The sequence below is a fragment of the Canis lupus genome, chromosome 17, assembly GCF_011100685.1.
Source record: "Canis lupus familiaris isolate Mischka breed German Shepherd chromosome 17, alternate assembly UU_Cfam_GSD_1.0, whole genome shotgun sequence".
Classification (NCBI taxonomy): Eukaryota; Metazoa; Chordata; class Mammalia; order Carnivora; family Canidae; genus Canis; species Canis lupus.
Window position 1 is genome coordinate 20,241,765 of NC_049238.1, and position 22,362 is coordinate 20,264,126.

A 22,362-nucleotide genomic window follows, 5' to 3' on the forward strand; every position below is an offset into this window, starting at 1 on the left:
TAGATGATTCTTTTGTTTTTCTTTAGACATTATAAAAAGGTTAGTTTACATATTTACATTTTTTAAAGATTTTATTTTATTTATTCATGAGAGAGAGAGAGAGAGGGAAAGAGAGAGAGAGGCAGAGACACAGGCAGAGGGAGAAGCAGACTCTATGCAGGGAGTGAGGCATAAAGTTGCAAAGATCCCTTCCTGTCTAGGATGTCACCATGGATTAACAGAATGCATTTCATGTCTCAAAACATGTAATTTGTTAAGATTTATGCCCCTCTAGTTTTGCTTTTTTCAACAAGCCAATGATCCTCAAATGGAAAAAGTTGTGTTAGTTCTTGTGGCGGTAATAACATCGCTGAGGCTTAACTAAAGGCCAAACACTGTGTCTCATCTAATCCTCACACAATGTTACGGTACTTTCTATCTTATTTTCACTTCACAGATGAGAAAACAGGTTTAGAGATATAAGTAACTTACAACAGGTCTCTTTTTAACAAAGGGACAGATATAGAACCTTAAATCTAACCAACTCAAGGTGTATTTTTAAAAAAATTTATTTATTTATTTATTTGACAGAGAGAGTACAAGCAGGGGGAGCAACAGAGGAAGAAGCAGGTTACCTATTGAGGAGGGAGCCAATGCAGGGCTCTATCCCAGTACCCTGGGATCATGACCTGAGCCGAAAGCAGACACTTAACCCACTAAGCCACGCAGGGGCCCTGATTTTTTTACATGTTTTAAAAAAGATCTTATTTATTTATTCATGAGAGACAGAATGAGGCAGAGACAGGAGAAGCAGGCTCCATGCAAGGGACCTGATGTGGGACTCAATTCCAGGACTCCGAGATCATGCCCTGAGTTGAAGGCAGATGCTCAACCACTGAGTCACCCAAACTTTCCTTTACATTTTTTTTTAAAGATTTTATTTATTTATTTTTATTTAAAAAATTTTTTTAGTAAGCTCTATGCCCAATGTGGGGCTCAGACTCACAACCCTGAGATTGAGTTGCATGTTCTATGAACTGAGCCAGCCAGACACTCCTGTGGGTAGTTTTTTTAATAATTAATATTTTGTGTTTTTCTTATCTATAGGTTCTATGTTACTTGTGAAATAAGAAAGGGGAAACAATTGATTTTTTTAAAGTGCTATGGGAGTTCATAAGAGAAACAAGTTCCTTCCCCAGCAAGAGCGTTGGGGAAGACAGCCTATGCTGAGGACTTTTATGCTGAAGGCTGAAGAGATATATAAGTGGGGTGAGGAGAGGGTGCATTTCAGATGGAGAGAACCACATGAAACTAAGCATGAAATCAAGAAGATGCATAGTAACTGCAGAAAAGATGACTAGTTCAGTCATCTGGAGACTAATATATGGAAACCAGGATAGGAAATAAAGCTCACTGGTATGGACTTGCCATTAAGTGCCAGCACTCAGGAGCCCAGTATTTCAGAACTGAGGTATCCCTGGAGAAGTTTTTTTAAAAAATATTTTATTTATTTACTCATGAGAGAGAGAGAGAGAGAGAGAGAGAGAGGCAGAGACATCAGCAGAGGGAGAAGCAGGCTCCATGCAGGGAGCCCGATATGGGACTTGATCCTGGGACTCTAGGATCACGCCCTGGGCCGAAGGCAGGTGCTAAACCGCTGAGCCACCCAGGCTGCCCCCCTGGAGAAGTTTAGAACAAACAATGCAATGTACTGGGGAAGGCTCATGGGGCAATCATTCTCTAACAAGAAGTAGGATCAAGTCAAGATAGGTAGTCAGGGCAGAATATTGGCAGGGAATGGTGATAAGAACAGTTGCAGCCTCTGGGCATCAGGGATGTCTAAAAGAGACCTTCTTCATGGACTTCCTTGCTGAAGGTTGGGTGTGTGAACACAGGAAACAGGCAGTAGCAAATGGGCAAAAGCCCTGAGATTGGAATGGTAGGTTTTACAGCAAGGTGATGACCTAACAGTGGAACTGCCACTCAAGGGAAGAACTCCATTTTTTAAGGAGAACAAAGAGAGCAAAGGGGTGGAGAAATTAAAGGAAGAAATCAGGTATAAAGAATAGAAAATATATGCAGGAAGAGGAGGAAAGATGATCCTGAGTCAGTATCTTTTGAAGTAGGGATTTCTTTCTTTCTTTTTTTTTTTTTTTGAAGCTTATGTGTATATATATTTAAGTTATCTCTACATTCAGCATGGGGCTTAAACTCATGAAGCCAAGATCAAGAGTTGCATGTTCCTCAGACAGAACAGGCCAATTGCCCCAAGGCAGGGATTTCTTATAGCTTTAGAGGCAGGTCCTGAAAGTTGAAGCTGAAGATTCGTAACATGACTTTGGTCAGCTTGTGTTCTCTAGAAAAATACAGAAATAATACCTTAACTAATAATATGAACATATAAATATACCTATTTTATTTCTTGGCTTTACAAATATTTGGACTAGAGTCTTTTTTTTTTTTTTTTTTTTTTTAAAGATTTTCTTTGAGAGACAGAGAACGAACATGAGTAGGGGCAAGAGGGGAGGGGGAGAGGCAGAGGGAGAAGTAGACTTCTCGCTGAGTGGGGAGCCCGATACCGGGCTGGATCCCACCTGAAATCATGACCTGATCTGAAGGCAAATGCTTAATGCTGAGCCACACAGGCTCCCCTGGAGCAGAGTCTTTTCAGAGCATTTTTTAAACTACATATATCCTAAGCTAGTAATAACTTGGCATTTTCTTTCACTAAGTTTTAGCATTTATCAAATATTATTTCAGGATGCTAGGTTTACCTTTTAGGCCTACATAGACCCTCATTTTATTCTTTTTTTTTTTTTTTTTCCTAGAGTCAGAGATCTTTCACACCTTGATCATGCCAGACACCTTCAGTGGTAGATATAGCTTGATGCTTATGTCTTACTCCAGCAAAACTTTTAATTAACTTTAGGGAAGCCAAATATTAAGTACTGCCTGAGCCACCTCCATGCAATGTGATGTCCTGTAGAGGTTTTCTTCCCTTTTCCCTCGCACATAATGCTGGCTCTGCCACTAATGGTGTGACCTCTAAGCCTTAGACTTATTTGTAAATCACATGCAAGAGTTGAATTACGATTTAAAGATATGAAAGCTTGGGGCACCTGGGTGGTACAGCCAGTTGGGCATCTGATTCTCCGTTTTGGTTCAGAGTGGTGGGATGAGCCCCTCTCTGGCTGCATGCTCAGTACAGTGTCTGCTTGGGATTTACTGCCTTGTGCCCCCTTGCATGTGCATGGTTTCTCAAATAAATAAATCTTTTAAAAATATATTTCATGAAAGAAAAATCTTTTAAAAATATTTTCATGATTCATGAGAGACACAGGCAGAGGGAGAAGCAGGCTCCTCCTAGGGAGCCTGATGTGGGACTGGATCCTGGATCCCAGGATCATGCCTTGAGCCAAAGGCAGAGATTCAACTGCTGAGCACTCAGGTGTCCCTCAAATAAATAAATCTTAAAAAAAAAAAAAAATGAAAGCTCTAAAATTCTACAATCCTGACTCAATAATAAATACAATTTGTTAATAAGTGTAATTAATTCCTAAGGTTTCAGAATATGGAGCCTGTGGAGAAAAGGCTAATTGATATAACTGCTCGAAACAACTGGGATAAAGCATAGTTTTAAAAATTTATTTTCCATATTTAGCTGCCCTAATTCCCAAAATTTATGTAGTGGAATTAATTAGGCTTTCTACATTTAAAAATCATGACATTAAAAAAAAATGCTTCACAATACTGGGGCTTGAGTTAATCAAACTTATTTTGAATGGGAGAATCACGCCATCAATGGAGTCCCCGAGGTGCACAATGTCATGCCTTAATTGATGACAAACCTGTGTAGCACTGACCATAGCTCATTTTGATTTGCACAGTTATATTAGAATTGTTGGTATTATCTTAAGACACTCCGAACTGGAAAGAGAATGATCCATAGAGGATAAGGTTTGAGTAACAAGAGCAATCATAGAGACAAACTGAAGGGCGAGGTGTATTAAAGAAGACAAGCATTTTCAGTAGGGAGGTTTTAGGGGTGATTGGGAAGAACGCAAGCCAAGCTTTTAAAAAAAAGGGAGATTGAAATGTGATTACCCTAACTGCCTCAAAGACCAATTTTAGTTACATATTAAATATACATAGCATTTGTTTGCGGGGGGGGGGGCGGCAGGGTGTAAAAATATAGTTTTTACTTCTGTCTCAATCCCTGTTTCCAGATGTCTCAGGGTTTTCTCCTGTATCAGGACGAACCACAGGTTCAACTTCTCAGCCATGACATTCTAGGTGTGCTTTGCGGCGGTGCAACACACTGGGAATGGCAGGGCAGGAGGACGACTATTTAACCTACAGAAAGGAAGGAGAGGAAGAGGGAAGCATAAAGCCTGATGGGGGGAGCCCGAAGGAAGGGCTTAAGGCATATGAAAAGAGAGTGCCAGGAAGAGGCAGCGTCGGGTTGGGGCTGGCTTTAGTATCCTTCAATCTTGGACGCCGGTGGTTCGATTTTGGCGGCAGGGAGGGGCCGTGCTTCCCATGCATGGCGCTCGGGGCTCTCCCGTCTTCCAAAAGGACTGCAAGGCCTGCAGCGGGTTCTCGCCGTGGCGCCCGGCACCCAAGCCTCCACTTTGCGGGAAGGTCCTCCCCGCGCCCAGGTGTTCCTCAATCCTCCTCTCCTTGCCCTGAAAGGCGGATGACATCATCCCCACCTGAGCAGCCCGGCCAGTTTTTCCATTTCAAACTGCTGCTCTCTGGAACGTCAACTCTTGCTCGTTAAGCGGGATGGAGGTCTAAATGTTTCTCCCGTCACGATTAGCCACGAGGGCGGGCACTCCGGGGATGCGTCTCATTTTAGCAAAGAGCCCATTAACGACCCAGGGCGCCACTTTTTTCTCGCGTTTACGAGCCGCCGCTGCACCGGAACATATGGCCGTCCGAGCCTGTCAGTGCGCCGAGACCTTCAACTCGACACACGCGACAAACGGGACCGGGAGCCTCCGCAGCGTAGCCAGGAGGGCGACCCCCGGAAGACGCCCGGCGGGGTGTGGGGGGTGCCAAGGGGCTACTCCAGCGTGCCGCGCCTGCGCAGTCGCCAGGCAGCGCCTCCCCGCGGGGCGTGCTCGTAGCGCCGCGCACCCTATCAGGCGGCCGCAGGGAGCGCGCCCGCGGCCTCGCCCTCTCTCGCCCCTCCCCTCTCTCTTCTCCGCGGGGCCCTAGGCTGAGGCTCTGAGGCCCCGGCGCGCCGCTCCCCGCCCCCGCGTGCCCCGACACCCTCCGGCGCGCGTGCGCAGAGGCGATCCGCAGGGCGAGGGCGCGAGGGAAGGGCGGGCGTACGTCCTTGCGTGCGTCTCAGGCAGCGCGCACGCCGGCGTGAGAGGGCACGGGGAAAAGGTGGCTCTGGCCGGGGAGGCTCGGCTTCCTGTGGCTATGTAGCTGAGCTCGTCGGCTCGGGGTCCTCCTTCGCTGCCGCCGCCGCGTCCTGGCGCGGAGTTTCTGCTCGGGAGAGAGCCTGTCCTCACGTCCGCCGCGCTCCCTCGACGGCAGAGCTTGTTCGCTCGCCCGTGGGAGCGTCCCGGCCGAGCAGCCCTGAGGGGGGAGGGGAGGCCATTTTGTCCCGACCGACTCCCCGGAACCGGGCGGAGCGGCTGGGAGAGGCTGCGGAGCCGCGGTCGCCGCCCTCGGAGGCACCGGACGCCGCCACCGTCGGGGCTTCCTCGACGAGGCCGTTCGCAGGTCGCCCGCGCCCTCTCGAGCCCTCGTTTTTCCCACGCTACCCCGGTCCTCCGGCCTGAGAACGCCCAAGTGAGGAGTTGGCCGTCGTGAGAGGGACCGATCCCTTGGGGCCGCCGGCGGCGAGAGCCTGAGCCGCTCCTCCCAATGGCGAAGAAGACGTACGACCTGCTTTTCAAGCTGCTCCTGATCGGAGACTCGGGAGTAGGGAAGACCTGCGTCCTTTTTCGTTTTTCGGATGATGCCTTCAATACCACCTTTATTTCCACCATAGGTAAGACCTGTGGGAAGATGGTGTACGGTCTGGGTAGCTGCAGACCGTTTCTTTTAACTCCAGACATCTTGCTTCCCGTAATAAACGCCTTTGTTTCAGTGATTCCGATTCCAGGCGAACAGACCCAAGTTACTGATTGAATCGACATCGAGCTTGCTGGGGCGGGGTCTTCCCATGCTTTCCATCCGGTCTTTTGCTTTCGAGTCTCCCACTCTGTTCATTGCCTCTGTTGCAAAATATGCAGCATTAACCACGTTCCAAAATGCTGTTTCTTTAAGCGCCTGGACTGGCTTTTTCCATATCTGTGTGGCGTTAACTAGATGTACGATACTTGTAAGGGATTTATTTTAGGGGATGGGATGGAAGCCGTAGTAGTCGTTTGGTAAAGGCCTGGATTTAATACTTAGGGGCAGAGAGAAGGTTCCATATGGTCATAACTTAGAGTAAACTTGAGGGTTTGTGTGAGGAATAATTAAAGCAAATTAGAGGGGAAAAGTGAGTTCCCCCGCGTTGACTAATCCATTGATGTGTCAAACAATCGGAGGCTCTTCGTGCTTGGGGTGGGACTCAGTTGGCACGTTTGCCTCACAGTGCTTTTCCAGACATCAACAGGAGCAGTAATCTAAGAGAGATGATCATTTTCAGTCCTCAAACCCGAAAGAATGAAGTCCTCTCTTCCATTTGACTTTACGCTCCGGTTTATAGGAAAACATTTGGCCGGTCCTCTTAGCCCTAGAACTTCTCATGTACTTTCACCTCATGTTTCAGGATTACTTAGATTAGTAAGTAAGAACTAAAGATTGACCTTTTAAGTCGGTTTCCCGTTTTGGAAAAGAGAAGGCTCTAGGAAAGTCCCTTTGGACTCTGGTTAGAAAATTTAGTGGCATTAACACAATTTGTGTTAAACGAGTTGTGTGTGGAAACCGTCCTTTCCCTCCCCCCCCCGCCCCCCCAAATATCTTAAAGGACACATGGTTGCTCCTGTCATGTGGAGCCCAGCACTCAGCATTGGGGGAGTGCAGTGAAATCCAATTATAAGTGTAACTAGTTTTATATTTGAGACGATTTTAAAAAGCAACTCCAGTCTTCTCTGAACTCTGGGAATTGTCAAAATTAAGCTGATTTCAATTTATAGCATTACTGGAATGGTTGATTTGGATTTCTTAGGACAACGTTTTAATTCATTGTTACAAAATTATGCTGAAACTAAATTGGGCAAGTGATCATTTAAAATAGATTTTAATTTTACTCTTCTTTTTTTCTGGGGTGGGTAAGAGTCATTGCAATCATTATTTCATGTGTATCATACTATTCTTTTGACCTGTCATAAATTTAATGAAATTTAGAACTTGTTCTCTGCTTGTGGATTAGCCCCTCCTATCACTAAGTTTGCTTTTAATATTCCCCTTTTAGCTGTAGCTGGGTGGGTCAAGTGGTTAGATCAGCAAATATTTATTGAGCACCTAATGTTAGGCACGGTTTTAGGTACTCTAAGTGGTGAACACAATAGACCCCTTGAGCAGTCTAGTGAGGACAGAGTGTGGGAACTGCTACAGTAGGGATGCACATAGGGAGGAAGGGTGATTAGCCTGAATCATGGGGAGTCTTAACTAGGCTTGCATAGATATGGTGTTTGAAATGAAGCCTGCAGGACATAGGAATTGGGATGGGATAGGGCCTAGAAATTCTGGAAAAGGAACATAGTCTGTGAGATCAAGGATTTAATTTGTGTGGTCAACTTTAACCTGCTATTGAGAAGAGTAGGCGGAGAATGAGAAGCAATGCATTAAGCCCTATTTCAGTCTTTTTATAATGGGTACACACCCTCAAGTAGAACCCAGTCCTCCTGTAAGATGACACAATCTTGTGTAGTCCTTTTTAAAAGTTTTATTTGTGTTTTTGGTAATCTCTACACCCATCATGGGGCTTGAACTCACAACCTTGAGATCAAGAGTCTGTGCTCTTTCAACTGAACCAGCCACCCTGTGTAGTCCTTTTATTAGGGAAAATGTGTGGTGGCTTTGGTTTGAGCCTGCTGAGTTGGAATCCTACTTCCACAGTCTGTGGGCTTTGGCAAGTTACTTAATTTCTATGTGCTTCAGTTTCTTCTTTAAATAGGACCTACTACATAGGGTAGTTGTGAGGATTTTATGGATCAGGGAGGGTAGAGCATCTAACATGGTGCCAGGCACACTGTAGGAACAGAGTGCATATTAGCAGGATATAGAATATGTGTCCTTTCGACCACTGAAGTATAGCAGAGTAAGTTACTTTATGGATTGAATGCCCTGTGCACAGTGGTCACTCAAATATTTGTTAGTGCTCTGCTAAACAATTTCACATTAGACTCTGAAACTTTCATATTTTGATATAAAAATATTTGATATGTTTGGTATTTTGATATAGAAGATAGATTGAAGAGTGTGAACCGAGAAATGAATAAATACATAAGTATAAAATTTTGAACATAGTTCCAGCACATATTGCATGTATTACTTTGTGTACAGGTTTAGAAGCCTGTTGTCTTAAACCCAGTGCTGTTTGAAACAAATAGAATGTGAGCCACGTGATATTTTTTGGTATTAAAAAAGTTAAAAAAGACATTTTTTACGTTAACAAAAGTAAAAGAATGGGGTACCTGGATGGCTCAGTCTATTGAGCATCTGACTCTTGATTTTGGCTTGGGTCCTGACCTCGGGGTTGTGGGATTGAGGCCTGCTCTGGACTCTGGGCTAAGTGGAGTCTACTTGAGATCCTTTCCTTCTACCCCTCTGTCCACCACGCATGCCCTCCTGCTTTCTCTCTTAATTTAAATAAATAAATCTTGGGGTGCCTGGGTGGTTCATTTGGTTAAGCATCCAGCTCTTGGTTTTGGCTCAGGTTAGTTGGGAGAGGCTCTGGGCTCAGCAGGGAGTTGGCTTGAGATTCTCTCCCTTCCACTTCTAATGCCCTTTCCCCTTTGCTCTCATTTGCATGCACTTTCTCTCAAAATAAATAAAATCTCTCTCTCTTTTTTTTTAAGATGTTATTTATTTATTCATGAGAGAGAGAGGCAGAGACACAGGCAGAAGGAGAGGCAGGCTCCATGCAGGGAGCCCGACATGTGACTCAATCCCAGGTCTCCAGAATCACACCCCAGACCGAAGGGGACACTAAACTGCTAAGCCACCGGGGCTGCCCATAATCTTTAAGAAAAAATAAATCTTAAAAAAAGTAAAAGAAGAATTTATTTTTATTTTTTAAAAAAGATTTATTTATTTAAAAATTTTTATTTTTATTTTTATTTTTTCAGAGGCAGAGAGAGAGAGAGGCAGGCAGAGGGGCAGAGACACAGGCAGAGGGAGAAGCAGGCTCCCTGCAGGGAGCCCGATGTGGGACTTGATCCCGGGTCTCCAGGATCACACCCCAGGCTGCAGGCGGCGCTAAACCGCTGAACCACTGCGCCACCGGGGCTGCCCAGATTTATTTATTTTAGAGAGCTTGTGCCCTTGCACTTTTGGGGAGAGCAGGGGGTGTGGCAGAGGGAGAAGGAGAGAGAGAATCTCAAATAGGCTCCCTGCTGAGTGTGAGGCTTGATCCCACAGCCCTGAGATGACTTGAGCTGAAATCAGGAGTCAGACGTTTAACCAACTGAGCCACCCAGGCACCCAAAGAAGAATTTAATGATATTTTGAATTCATTTTTATCCCAAATGTTATCATTTTGTTATGTAATCAAAGTTTAGAAAATGTTGAGATTTTATATTTTTTTTCTTCATGTGTATGTTATACTCAAAGCTAATTTCAACTTAGATTGGGCACCTTTCAAGTGCTCAGTAGTCATGTGGCTGGTGGCTACCATATTGAACAGGGCATGTCTGAACTAGCTAGTTGGTTAACGTGCAGATGACGAGAAATGACTATGGACGTATACTACTATTTCACTTTTTAAAAAAAGATTTTAAATTTTATCAGTTGACTAGGTAAACCCCCCCCTTTGGCTTTTAAAAAAAAATCTGGAGCATTCTCTTAATTATGAATGGTAGTGAAATTTGAGTTGTTACTTGATTGTTAAAACCTCCTGAGGTTTTTATAGGTAGTTACTTTGCTGAGTGAGTATTCAGAAGTAGGTATTCAGAAGAGCCAAACTGCCAATATTAAGCAGGTCCTCATTTCAAGCAGAATCATTTTAGTTGGTTATTGGTTCTTGGAAGAAAGAATTTTTTTAAGTTTTATTTATTTATTTATTTTTAATTTGTGATAGTCAGAGAGAGAGGCAGAGACACAGGCAGAGGGAGAAGCAGGCTCCATGCACCAGGAGCCCGACGTGGGATTCGATCCCGGGTCTCCAGGATCGTGCCCTGGGCCAAAGGCAGGCGCTAAACCGCTGCGCCACCCAGGGATCCCGGAAGAAAGAATTTTTATAGGCTTATTATGTTTATAGTGCAGTGAAAGACAACTGTATTTAAATATTTCTGTGTACTTTAAATTCCCATACTTTTACATCAGAAATTATGTATGGTATTAATGATTTGATTTATTGTAGACAGACTTGCAAAAACAAATTACTGGTATATTTCACACTTACCATTTTCAAAGAGAGTCCAAGGATCCAAGGGCACTAGAATATAAGCAGCACAAGAGTAGAGGGTGGCATTTTTTTTTTAATTAAAAATTTTTTAATTTTTAATTTTTTTAAAGATGCTAAGCACCTAGAAGAATCTCTTCATTTAGTGGGTGAAGGAAGACAGGCAGACAGACAGGTAATACAGTCAGGATCTTCTAATATAGTTTTTATTTAAATATTTTCTTTTCTACTTACTTTCTGAGCATTATATACGTGAAGTAGATTGGGATCTTTACTCAAGAATATTAGCTGTTTGGCCAAGAGAGTAATTTTATTATAAAACCAGCCTTAGAAATTCAAAGATTGTTTGAGATGAGAAATGTTTGCTAAAAAGATAGTTATTGGTTTTGGATGAGCAGATTTCAGTGGTTGATTTGGTTATAACCCTCTTGTAGTATGAGGTCAGGAAAACATTACCTTTTGGTGTTATAGTAGTTTAATGGACATTTCCCAAAGCAGCAATTTTTAGCAGACTGTTACTGAATATACTACTTTTTGGTTTTGTTAATCCCTTCCTCCTTCCCTAGACTTATATTACCTTTTCCATAGGGAGTATCTTTCATTGGGAAATGGAGTGTTTGGGCTCCATGCAAGAAGTTAAATTGGTAAAGACTCTTGCCCCTGGGAGAGGTATAATGAATGCATCTTTTGTTGTCTTTCTGAGTGTTTTTGCTAAGCTTTGGGAGGGTAGGATGGTTCCACTAGCCTGCATTTAAGAATTGGTTGATTAGATTGAACTGAGCCCATTTTTATGGGGAGGCTGCTTTTTAGAGAAATGAAACAAAAACAAAAACCTCTGGCAAATGAAAAGCGTCTGGACTTTGCTGTGATTCTCAGTCAGCAGCTTATGCTATAGGAATGCCAGAGTGCCTAATGAATCATTCATTTGAACACATATTTTTAGGACTGATCAAAAACTATCTGGACATTTTTCCCAAAGAAGATACACAAATGGCCAGTAAGCACACATGAAAAGGTGTTCAACATCACTAGTCATTAGGGAAATGCAAATCAAAACCACCAGGAGATGTTATTTCACACCCATTAGGATGACTGAGTTATCACAAATGAACTTTGTTATACAATTACCTGTTCAAGTTCTTTCAGTTCTTTTGGGTATAGACCTAGAAGTGGAATTGCTGGCTTATGTGGTAATTCTATTTTTAAGTTTTTGAGAAACCACAATATTGTTTTCCATAGTGGCTGTACTGTTTTACATTCCCACTATCACTGCCCCAGGTTTCCAATTTCTCCACATCCTTAGCAATATTTATCTATTTAGCAGCAGCATTATTCATAATAGCTAAATGGTGGAAACAACCCAAATGTCCACATGAATGGATACACAAAATGTATTATTGTCTGCGTAGAGTGTATCAGCCTTAAAAAGGAATGAAATTCTGGTATATGCTACAACATGGATGGACCTTGAAAAACACTGTGCTAAGTGAAACAAGCCAGACCAAAAAAAGGACAAATACTGTGTGCATTTATATGAGGTACTTAGAATAGGCAAATTCATAGAGAAAGTGGAATAGTGGTTACCAGGGCCTTGGGACTGGGTAATGGGGAGTTACTGCTTAATGTGTACAGAGTTTCAGTTTGGGATGAAAAATTTGAGATGGATAGTGGTGATGGTTGTATAACAATTAGAATATAACACCACTGAATTATATGCATAAAAATGGTTAAAATGCACAAAAAGGTAAATATTCACTATGATTACATTTACATGACGTTTCTAAAGTCAAATTCATAGAAACGGAAAGTAGAACGGTGAAGGGTACAACAATAGTCCCCCAGGGAGTGGGGGTAGAGGGAAATAGGGAGTTGTTCAGTGGGTATGGAGTTTCAGTTTTGTAAGATGAAAAAGTATTGGAGGTCTGTTGCACAGCAATGTGAATATATTTAATAGTACAGCACTCTGCCCTTAAAACTAGTTAAGGTGATACGTCTTTTTTTTTTAATATATATTTTTAAATTTATTCATGAGAGACAGAGAGAGAGAGAGAGAGAGAGAGGCAGAGACACAGGCAGAGGGAGAAGCAGGCTCCATGCAGGGAGCCCGATGTGGAACTCGATCCAGGGACTCTGGGATCACATCCTGGGCCAAAGGCACACGCCAAACCACTGAGCCAACCAGGGATCCCCAAGGTGATAAGTCTTAAGTGTATTTTACCATAGTTTAAAAAAATAAATTTTATGTTATATTTTACTAAGAATCCAAAAAAACCCCTACCCAATTCTTAACCCCAGTTCTCTCTGTAAGGGTGTTTGATCACAGACAGCCCCTCACTGTTCCATGTAATAGCTACTGTTAACCAGTGGTCATTGAGTCCAGAGGATTCTTTATGGTATTTCACCATATTTTAGTGTCCTTGGTCTGTACTTTTAGATACTGAAGTCAGGTTTGTCTTTTTTGTTGTATGTACACAGAACTCTATGGAATGTTAGAATCATGAAATATTAATGCAGGAAAGAACCCTGCAATTTAAAAGAGTTAGGAAATAGACTAGTGAGGTGAAGGAAGTTTAGAAGATTATGTGGCTAATTAGTGAAAGAGGTTTGTGGTTTAAAAAAAAAATATTTATTTTGAGAGAACACGGGTGCCCAAGGGCTAGGTGGGGAGAGAGCCGAGGGAGAGGGACAGGCAGACTCCCTCCATGCCTAAGGGCATGGCTGTATCCCACCACCCTGATATTATGACCTGAGCTAAAACTAGGTGCCCTGAAAGAGTTTTCACTAGAATCTAGATCTAATTCTGTCTATGGCCATGTTTCTCATTCTGAGAATTTCATTGTTTTGTTGAAAAAAATGAAAAAAAATGATAGAAATTAGTGAGTAGGGGAATTATCTATTTGAAAAGTAGAGTTGCAGTGGTTTCCAGTTTTGTTTTTGTTTTGGCAGGAGTGAGGAAGAGGAACAAATATCAGCACTGAATATTAAAAGGTGTGTTCAGGTTACTTGTCCTTTGCAAACTCAGCATAACAGAGCAGAGCTAAATGGATAATGTTAGGGATAATTTCTTTTATTTCCAGAATCGTGGTGTAAAATGGTGTATAAGATGTGGCAAAGGAAATACCAATACTCCTGTTTGGTTTGTAAAAGAGAATGGTAGGAGAAATACTGGCAATCTCTGTCAAATTTTAATAGTACTAGTTTCTCCAGTCAGTGCAGTGATAGGAGCTGTGATTAATAGAGAAGTGTAGGGGCTTGTTGAGTGGTGATTTACAAATTAGAAACTTACTTAGCATAAAATATAAGTTGTGTGATTAGCTAAAGAGATATGCATGGGAAAGTTGCTTATGGAGATGGTTTGGTCATAAAGGAAGTTTAAAACTATAGGGCATGTTAATAGAACATTATCTGAACCCATAAGACTGATACAAGTCTTTTTTAAATTTTATTATTTTTTAAAAAATTGTTTTGAAGGGAACAGTTTTTTTTTTTTTTTTTAAGATTTTATTTATTTATTCATAGAGACACACAGAGAGAGAGGCAGAGAGAGAAGCAGGCTCCATGCAGAGAGCCTGACATGGGACTCGATCCAGGGACTCCAGGATCACATCCTGGGCCAAAGGCAGGAGCTAAACCGCTGAGCCACCCAGACATCCCAAAAGTCTTGTAAAGGTCGTAGATTTACTTCCTTCAAGTAGATGAATATTGGGGGTTAATAGAATACTTTTTTTTAAGATTCTATTTTTATTTTTAATTTATTAAAAAGATTTTACTTATTTGACAGAGAGCATGCACAAGCAGGGGGAGCCGCAGGTAGACGGAGAGGGAGAAGCAGGCTCCCTAATGTGGGTCTCGATCCCAGGACCTTGGATTCATGACTTGAGCTGAAGGCAGGCGCTTAACCAACTGAGCCACCCAGGCGCCCCAAAGATTTTATTTTTAGGTTATCTGTCTATAGCCACTTTACAACTTACACCTTGAACTTACAACCCTGAGATCACATGCTCTACCTACTGAGCCAGCCAGGTGCCCCTGGAATAAGTTTTTAAAATTTGGATTATAAGATAAAAAATTTGAAAAGGTGGTTAGAATATATTTTGGTGAAGAAAACTCACCTGAAGGGAAATCTGAAATCAGAAATTTGTTTTTTGAAAACATTATTATGGATTATAAGCAGAAGTGATTACTTGATGTTTATTATTCTTCCCAGAGATGAAAAATAATTTACTTGTGGAAAACAGCAACTGGTGATGAACACTGAGTTTCCAGTATGACCCAGAAACAGAGCCTCCAAGGTTGTAAATCATTAGAAAATGGAAAAACCAGTATTCTGGAGACCCAAAAAGTACAACGTATCAAAATCAGAACAGAAGGACAATGTTGATTTGTTTCTTTCATATCAATAGCAGCAGTGCTTATGCTTTTTTAATTGAAATTTTTGTTAAGGCAATTGTAGATTCACATGCCCTTATAAAAAGTAATAGAGGGATCCCTTGTACATTTTACTCAGTTTCTCCCTATGAAAACATTTTTTGAAACTATAGTATAATATCACAACCAGGATATTAGCATCTGGCTTGGTACACCAATCTTATTTACATTTCCCATTTTACTTATTTTTATTTGTGTGTGTGTATATATATATATATATATACACATACACGAGTATATATACTACTTTACAGTTTTATCACTTGTGTAGGTTGATATAGTCACCACCACCGTCAAGATACTGAACCGTCTAAGGGGCAAGGATCCCTAGTGTTCTTTTAACTGTACTCCTACTCCCAACCCCCATTTATCTCCTCCAGAAATTTTTCATTTATAATGTTTTGTTACTTCATAAATGTTATATAAATGCAATTGTACAGATGTAATCTTTGGGATTGGGATTCACTTAGCATAATTCTCTAGAGATTCATCCAAGTTGCATATATCATCAATAGTTCTTTTTTATTGTGTAGTATACCATGGTATGCATTTACTATGGTTTGTTAACCATTCACCTGTTGAAGAACATCACAGCTGATTCCAGATTTTGGCTGTTATAAATAAAGCTGCTATGAATATTTGTGTATAGGTTTTTATGTGATCATAAGTTTTCATTTCTCTGGGATAAATGCCCAATAGTATAATTAGTGGGTCATATGGTAATTGCATGTTTAGTTTTATAAGAAACTACCAAACTGTTTCCAGAATGGCTGTACTATTTTATAGTCCCACCAGCAGCGTATGAGTGATCTAGTTTCTCTGCATCCTTACCAGCATTTGGTGGTGTTACTATTTTGTATTTTGCTATTCTGGTATGTGTGTAGTGATACTCTCATTGTGGTTTTAATTTGCATTTCCCTACTGGCCAGAGGTGCTGAAAAAATCTTTTTATGTACTTATTTACCATCTCTGTATCTTCTTCTTTTTTTTTTTTTATTATTTATGATAGTCACAGAGAGAGAGAGAGAGAGAGAGAGAGGCAGAGACATAGGCAGAAGGAGAAGCAGGCTCCATGCACCGGGAGCCTGACGTGGGATTCGATCCCGGGGCTCCAGGATTGCGCCCTGGGCCAAAGGCAGGCACTAAACCGCTGCGCCACCCAGGGATCCCCCATCTCTGTATCTTTTAATGAAATGTTTGTTCATGTCAATTGCCCATTGTCCTGGATTGTTTATTTTTACTGTTGAGTTTTGAGAGTTCTTTTTTTTTTTTTTTTTTTTTTTTAAGATTTTATTTATTTATTCAAGACACAGAAAGCGAGGTAGAGACATAGGCAGAGGGAAGCCTGATGTGGGACTCCATCCCAGGATCCCAGGATCACAACCTGAGCCAAAGGCAGACAGACGCTTAACTACTGAGTCAACCAGGTGCCCCTATTTTCTGTTTTTAATTGGTTTTTGGACTTCTTGGGTTGATTGTGTAGTTTCCTGTTTTCCAGCTTTGTTCATTTGCTTTACTTTCTGGGGGAGATTTCCTCGATTTTTGTCTTCTAACTTTTCTAGTGTAGGTTTTATTTCAGCTGTCATATTTTAATATTTCTAGTAGTTTTTTCTTGTTTATTCCTTGAAATTTGTTTTTAAAAGTGTTCTCCTTTCATGAATACAGCATTTTTTTTTCTTTTCTTTTTTTTTGAGGCTAGTTTGTTTGACATTTTCCTCTTTACATGGCTGTTTTTTTCTGTCAAGTTTTCTGTGTCCCCCCCACATTTGTTTATTCTGCATTTTATTTTTTAATTTAAAAATTTTTTTATAAAAAAAAAATAAAAAATAAAAATTTTTTTATTTAGTTTTTATTTGTAGCAAATAAGGAGATCACAGGGTTTATTCTGTATGTAGAGGCCTTTCTCAGATTGGTAATATCAGGGTATATGTTCAGAATTAAGAATGGGTCATTAAAAAGGTGTTTGCAAGCTCTGTAAACATAGGTAGGGCTTTTAAATCTCCTTGTTTTTATTTTATTTTTTAGTATTTTTTTTATTTATTCATGAGACACACAGAGAAAGGCAGAGACATAGGCAGAGGGAGAAGCAGGCTCCTCGTGGGGAGCCCGATGCCGGATTGGATCCCAGTATGCTGGGATCACTGCCTGAGCTAAACATGCTTTAAACCAGTGAGCCACCGAGGCACCCCAATCTCCTTGTTTTTAGTCTCCATACTACATTGAGCCTCTTGTTCTTGCATTCAAAGTGTATCTGTTGGGGATCCCTGGGTGGCTCAGCGGTTCGCCTGCCTTTGGCCCAGGGCGTGATTCCGGAGTCCCAGGATCGAGTCCTGTGTCGGGCTCCCTGCATGGAGCCTGCTTCTCCCTCTGCCTATGTCTCTACCTCTCTCTCTTTCTCTCTCTTTGTCTCTCATGAATAAATAAACAAAATCTTTTTTTTTTTTTAATTTTTATTTATTTATGATAGTCACACACAGAGAGAGAGGCAGAGACACAGGCAGAGGGAGAAGCAGGCTCCATGCACCGGGAGCCCGATGTGGGATTCGATCCTGGGTCTCCAGGATCGCGCCCTGGGCCAAAGGCAGGCGCCAAACCGCGGCGCCACCCAGGGATCCCAAATAAACAAAATCTTTAAAAAAACCCACAAAGTATCTGTTTTATATTTTCTAAAGAATAAACATTTAGGGATCCCTGGGTGGCGCAGCGGTTTGGCGCCTGCCTTTGGCCCAGGGCGCGATCCTGGAGACCCCGGATCGAATCCCACATCAGGCTCCCGGTGCATGGAGCCTGCTTCTTCCTCTGCCTATGTCTCTGCCTCTCTCTCTCTCTCTCTCTGTGACTATCATAAATAAATAAAAATTAAAAAAAAAAAAAAAGAATAAACATTTAGATTCCTGCTTTAACCTTGAGGTGTGGTAAAATCTGACTCTGTGAGATGGAGTCTAGGTCTTGGGGATGTCCTTATATAAACCTTTAATTAGGCCTTTCTGCCCGGTGCCTGATAACTCCTATTGCAAAACCTTTCCAGGGTTCTTAGATATGAATTGGCTTGCTCCTCCTTGGTGTCTTCAGCTGACCCTGAGGTCATAAGGTTTTTTGTCTTCATGTGTTGTGATTACACTGTCTGTCTGTTTATTTTTCTTATTTTCTTTAATGTTTTTTATTTTCTTTTTAAGATTTTTTATTTATTCATTCATGAGAGACACAGAGAGAGAGAGAGGCAGAGACATAGGCAGAGGGAGAAGCAGGCTCCATGCAGGGATCCCAACGTGGGACTCGATCCTGGGTCTCCAGGATCATGCCCTGGGCGGATGGCGACCCTAAACCTCTGAGCCACCCGGGCTGCCCCTTATTTTCTTCAATGTTTTGGTGTGACTTTGGAGAGAATGGGTCAGAAAGATCTTTCCTTACTACCTTAACTGGAATTTGAAGTAGCTTTTTAAAAAAACCTACTTATTTATTTAAGTAATCTCTACCCCCCAATGTGGGACTCAAACTGCCAACCCTGAGATTAAGAGTTGCATGCTTTACTGAGCCAGCCAAGCATCCCTGGAAATTGAAGTAACTTTTGACTCCAAATGATAGTGACTCCACTTTTTAATTCAGAACATCCAATAGAGTGAGGGATAAATAATATTTTGCTATTGTTTTTTATTTTTTATTTATTTTTATTTTTAAAGATTTTATTTATTTATTCATGAGAGAAGGAGATAGAGGCAGAGACACAGGCAGAGGGGGAAGCAGGCTCCATGCAGGGAACCTGATGTGGGACTCATCCCAGGACTCCAGGATCACGTGCTGGGCTGAAGGCAGAAGCTCAACTGCTGAGCCACCCAGGGGTCCTGCTATTGTTTTTTAAATATCCAGCCCATATTTTTGTTACTTAGGATAATCAGGTGAATGTGGTAGAGAATCAGACTAGTTCTGCTCAGAACAATGTTATTTGAAGGAAACAATTTTATTTTACTCGTTTTTTTTTTTTTTTTTAAGATTTTATTTATTTGACAGAGAAAGAGTATGCAAGTGGTGGGACCTGCAGGCAGAGGGAGAGGGAGAAGCAGAAGCAGGCTTCCTGGTGAGCAGAGAGAGGGAGAGGGAGAAGCAGACTTCCAGCTGAGCAGGGACACCGCCCCCCCCATGGGGCTCCATTCCAGGACTCCAGGATCATGACCAGAGCTGAAGGCAGACACTTAATCCACTGAGCCACTCAGGCACCCCTAAAGGAAACTGTTTTAATTTAGATGAATAATTCTTGGCTGATTTACTTGGGGGTGGGGTGGGGAGAAAAGGAGGATTTTTGCTTTTTGAACAAAGTATGAGTCTTTAGTTTCGTTTTCTGCTTTTGATGTATACTGTTTTGTAAGATACTGAACAACAAATGATTCAGCAAATTCATAATCTGCCAGAAGATTGCAGTGTGTCCCATATATTATAGCGCTTGGCACTGAATGATAAACTACCTCTTGATATTGCTAGTTTGAGACTTCCTAGTAAACATTTGTCCTTATAAAATGTGAGAGTATTGTTATTCTACTTCTTTATATATTCCTAGTCTTCTAAAAAATGCCTTTGCCTTCCTTAAATCAGAAGTTAACAGATAAATATGAATTTAAAAAAATCCAGTAATATCTTTTTGCATATATTTGTGTGTGGGGATATATTCTCAGCATAGTATTACGAAAGGTAAATAAAATATCAAAATAATTGGTCAAACATTAGCTTCTTACCTAAGTGAATAAGAGTTTTAAAAGCTTTTTTCTTTTGAAAAATTTAAAACCTACAGAACAGTTAAGATACTTATTACTCTGAATCCCCTTATGTTTCCTCTAGGTCTGCCAATAGCCCATATTTGCTACACTTCCTAAGAGTTTATATTTTGTGTATGATGTATCTGATTCAAAATAGTTTAAAGATACATATTTCAAGGGAAACATAGTCCTTTTTAAAAAATAAACTAGGAAATTAAGCTATAAGCCTTTACAGTTGTTGTTAATTAAAAAAAAATCAGATTTTTTTTTTTTTTTACAATGTGTTAGGCATCTTGTATGAGCCCCAGGGATGCAGTGGTAAGTAGTAATGAGTTGGTGACTGCTCTAGGGGGGAGGGAGTGGTTGAAAAGGACCAAAATACTACTGTTTTCTCAGCACCTGAAGTTAGAATCAGATTCTCAAGACCTTTGCTGTTCTTTTTTTCCCTCCCTTTGCTGTTCTTCTAAGACATTTTCTGTTGTGAGAAATACAAGCTTTATGTTTGTAAGATACCTTTTCTTTTCTTTTCTTTTTTTTCTTTTTTTTTTTTTAAGATTTTATCTATTTATCCATGAGAGACAGAGAGAGAGAGAGAGATGGAGACACAGGCAGAGAGGGAGAAGCAGGCTCCCTACAAGGAGCCTAATGCGGGACTTGATCCTGGGTCCCAGGATCACTCCCTGGGCCAAAGGCAGATGCTCAACTGCTAAGCCACCCAGGCGTCCCTCTATTTTATTTTTTTATATAATTATATTGCTATACTTTAAGAAAGACGTAGAGTTCCTTTTTTTTTTTTTTTTTTACGATTTTATTTATTCATGAGAGACACAGGCAGAGTGAGAAGTAGGCTCCCTGTGGTGAGCCCGATGTGGGGACTCATTCAAGGACCCTTGAATCACAATCTGAGCCAAAGGCAGACACTCAACCACTGAGCCATCCAGGTGCCCCCAGTTTCTTTAAGTTGGAGAATTTTAACCAACTAGTAACGCTACATTTATCCAGGGATTAGTTTTCCAACACTGCAATATTTGATGTTTTCTCAGTGTTACTGAGAAATAAAAAATTAGTAAAAATCAAGTCTGTCTCTCATGAATAAATAAATAAAATCTAAAAAACAAAACAAAAAGATTTTTTTTTTAAATGTTTATTTATTTATGATAGTCACAGAGAGAGAGAGAGAGAGAGGCAGAGACATAGGCAGAGGGAGAAGCAGGCTCCATGCACCGGGAGCCCGATGTGGGATTCGATCCCGGGTCTCCAGGATCGCGCCCTGGGCCAAAGGCAGGCGCCAAACCGCTGCGCCACCCAGGGATCCCCAAAACAAAAAGATTTTAAAAAGTTAGGATGATCAGTGGAAAAGTGAGGCCAGAGGGTGCATATAATACATAGAGAAAATTATGAGCCTGGCTAAGGTAAAATTTAAGATTTATTCACCACTTCTCAAGTTTTAGGATTTTGTTGGAGGGTTATCCTTTGAAACGTGAATGAAACAGTTTAGGAGAGAAGTATAAGGATTTTTGTGTATTGAATGATACAGAGAAATAATTTGTTTTATTTATTATTATTTTTTAAAGATTTTATTTATTCATGAGAGAGACAGAGAGAGAGAGAGAGGCACAGACACAGGCAGAGGAAGAAGCAGGCTCCATGCATGGAGATTGATGTGGGACTTGATCCTGGGTCTCCAGGATCAGGCCCTGGGCTGAAGGCAGTGCTAAACTGCTGAGCCAGCCGGGCTCCCCAATTTCTCTGTTTTAAATGGACTCAAAGAGGGTCTGCATAGATGTGTGAATGAATGATAGAGCCATAAATAGCATGTTAGTGAAACTAGCTTATACTTAACCTTTAAGATGGATTTCCAGGAGGTCAGCCATACTCTAATCTTAATATGCCTCCCTCAAGAATGGACTTTTGGATCATAAGTCAGAGAGGGTTTGATAATGTTTTTCTCTGTACAATAAAATATTCTATGATAAAACTACTAAATAATGATATATAACACAGGTAACTATAAATTATGCAGTAGGTTGACTGTACTTTTGAGGCTGTTTGTTACTATTGGGTAATGTATTCTAAAGAGATTAAAAATAATTTCAATATTAACCTGATAAACTCCAGTGTAACCAAGTTTTAGACTATAATAGGACATCCACTCATTTTTTAATTTATCTTCTGAAAACGTTTCCCTCTTCTGATGTTTTTGTATTTAGATGCCACAACTTACAGGACTTTTTTTTTTTTTTTAAACAGAAGACATTTTATTTTAAACTTTCTTTAGCTCGCAACACATATTTCCTTGAGCTGATTTCAACTGTTTTTAGGTTATACTATGTAGCAGGCATTGTTTATTGGCTCAAGGATGAGGCAGTATATTTATATGAAGGCTCTTACCCTTTGCCGTAGGTTGGCGATCTTCCTATTTAATGGTAATTTCCAGTTCCAGTGGTGATCTAGCACTTTGCTCTTTCAACATTTTCTTCACTCTTGGAGAACATCTCCATGCTTGACATTCTGTCTACCCTTGGAATACTTTAGCTCCTAAAAAACGTTACTGCTGAAGGGATTCTTTTAACATTTTTTCCTGATCTCTTAATGAATTTTAGTAAATTACTGAGTTTAAAACTGCTCAGTTAT

At 41.0% G+C, this 22,362-nt stretch overlaps 1 protein-coding gene and 1 long non-coding RNA gene across 2 annotated transcripts in view; one reads left to right on the forward strand and one right to left on the reverse strand.

Annotated features, from left to right (window-relative positions):
* Positions 1-3,610: 3,610 nt before the first annotated feature.
* On the reverse strand, positions 3,611-5,114 carry LOC111090543. The gene is made up of 2 exons (XR_005371843.1): positions 4,692-5,114; positions 3,611-4,332 (listed from the first exon to the last, which is right to left on the reverse strand). It is a non-coding gene; the product is annotated as an uncharacterized LOC111090543 (long non-coding RNA).
* Positions 5,115-5,366: 252 nt separating this feature from the next.
* The window catches only part of RAB10 (RAB10, member RAS oncogene family), an 84,817-nt gene continuing 67,821 nt past the window's right edge, over positions 5,367-22,362 (forward strand). Inside the window, 1 exon segment of the mRNA NM_001003277.3 lies at positions 5,367-5,986. Coding sequence (NP_001003277.2) covers positions 5,860-5,986 — 127 coding nt within the window. The 5' untranslated portion in view covers positions 5,367-5,859.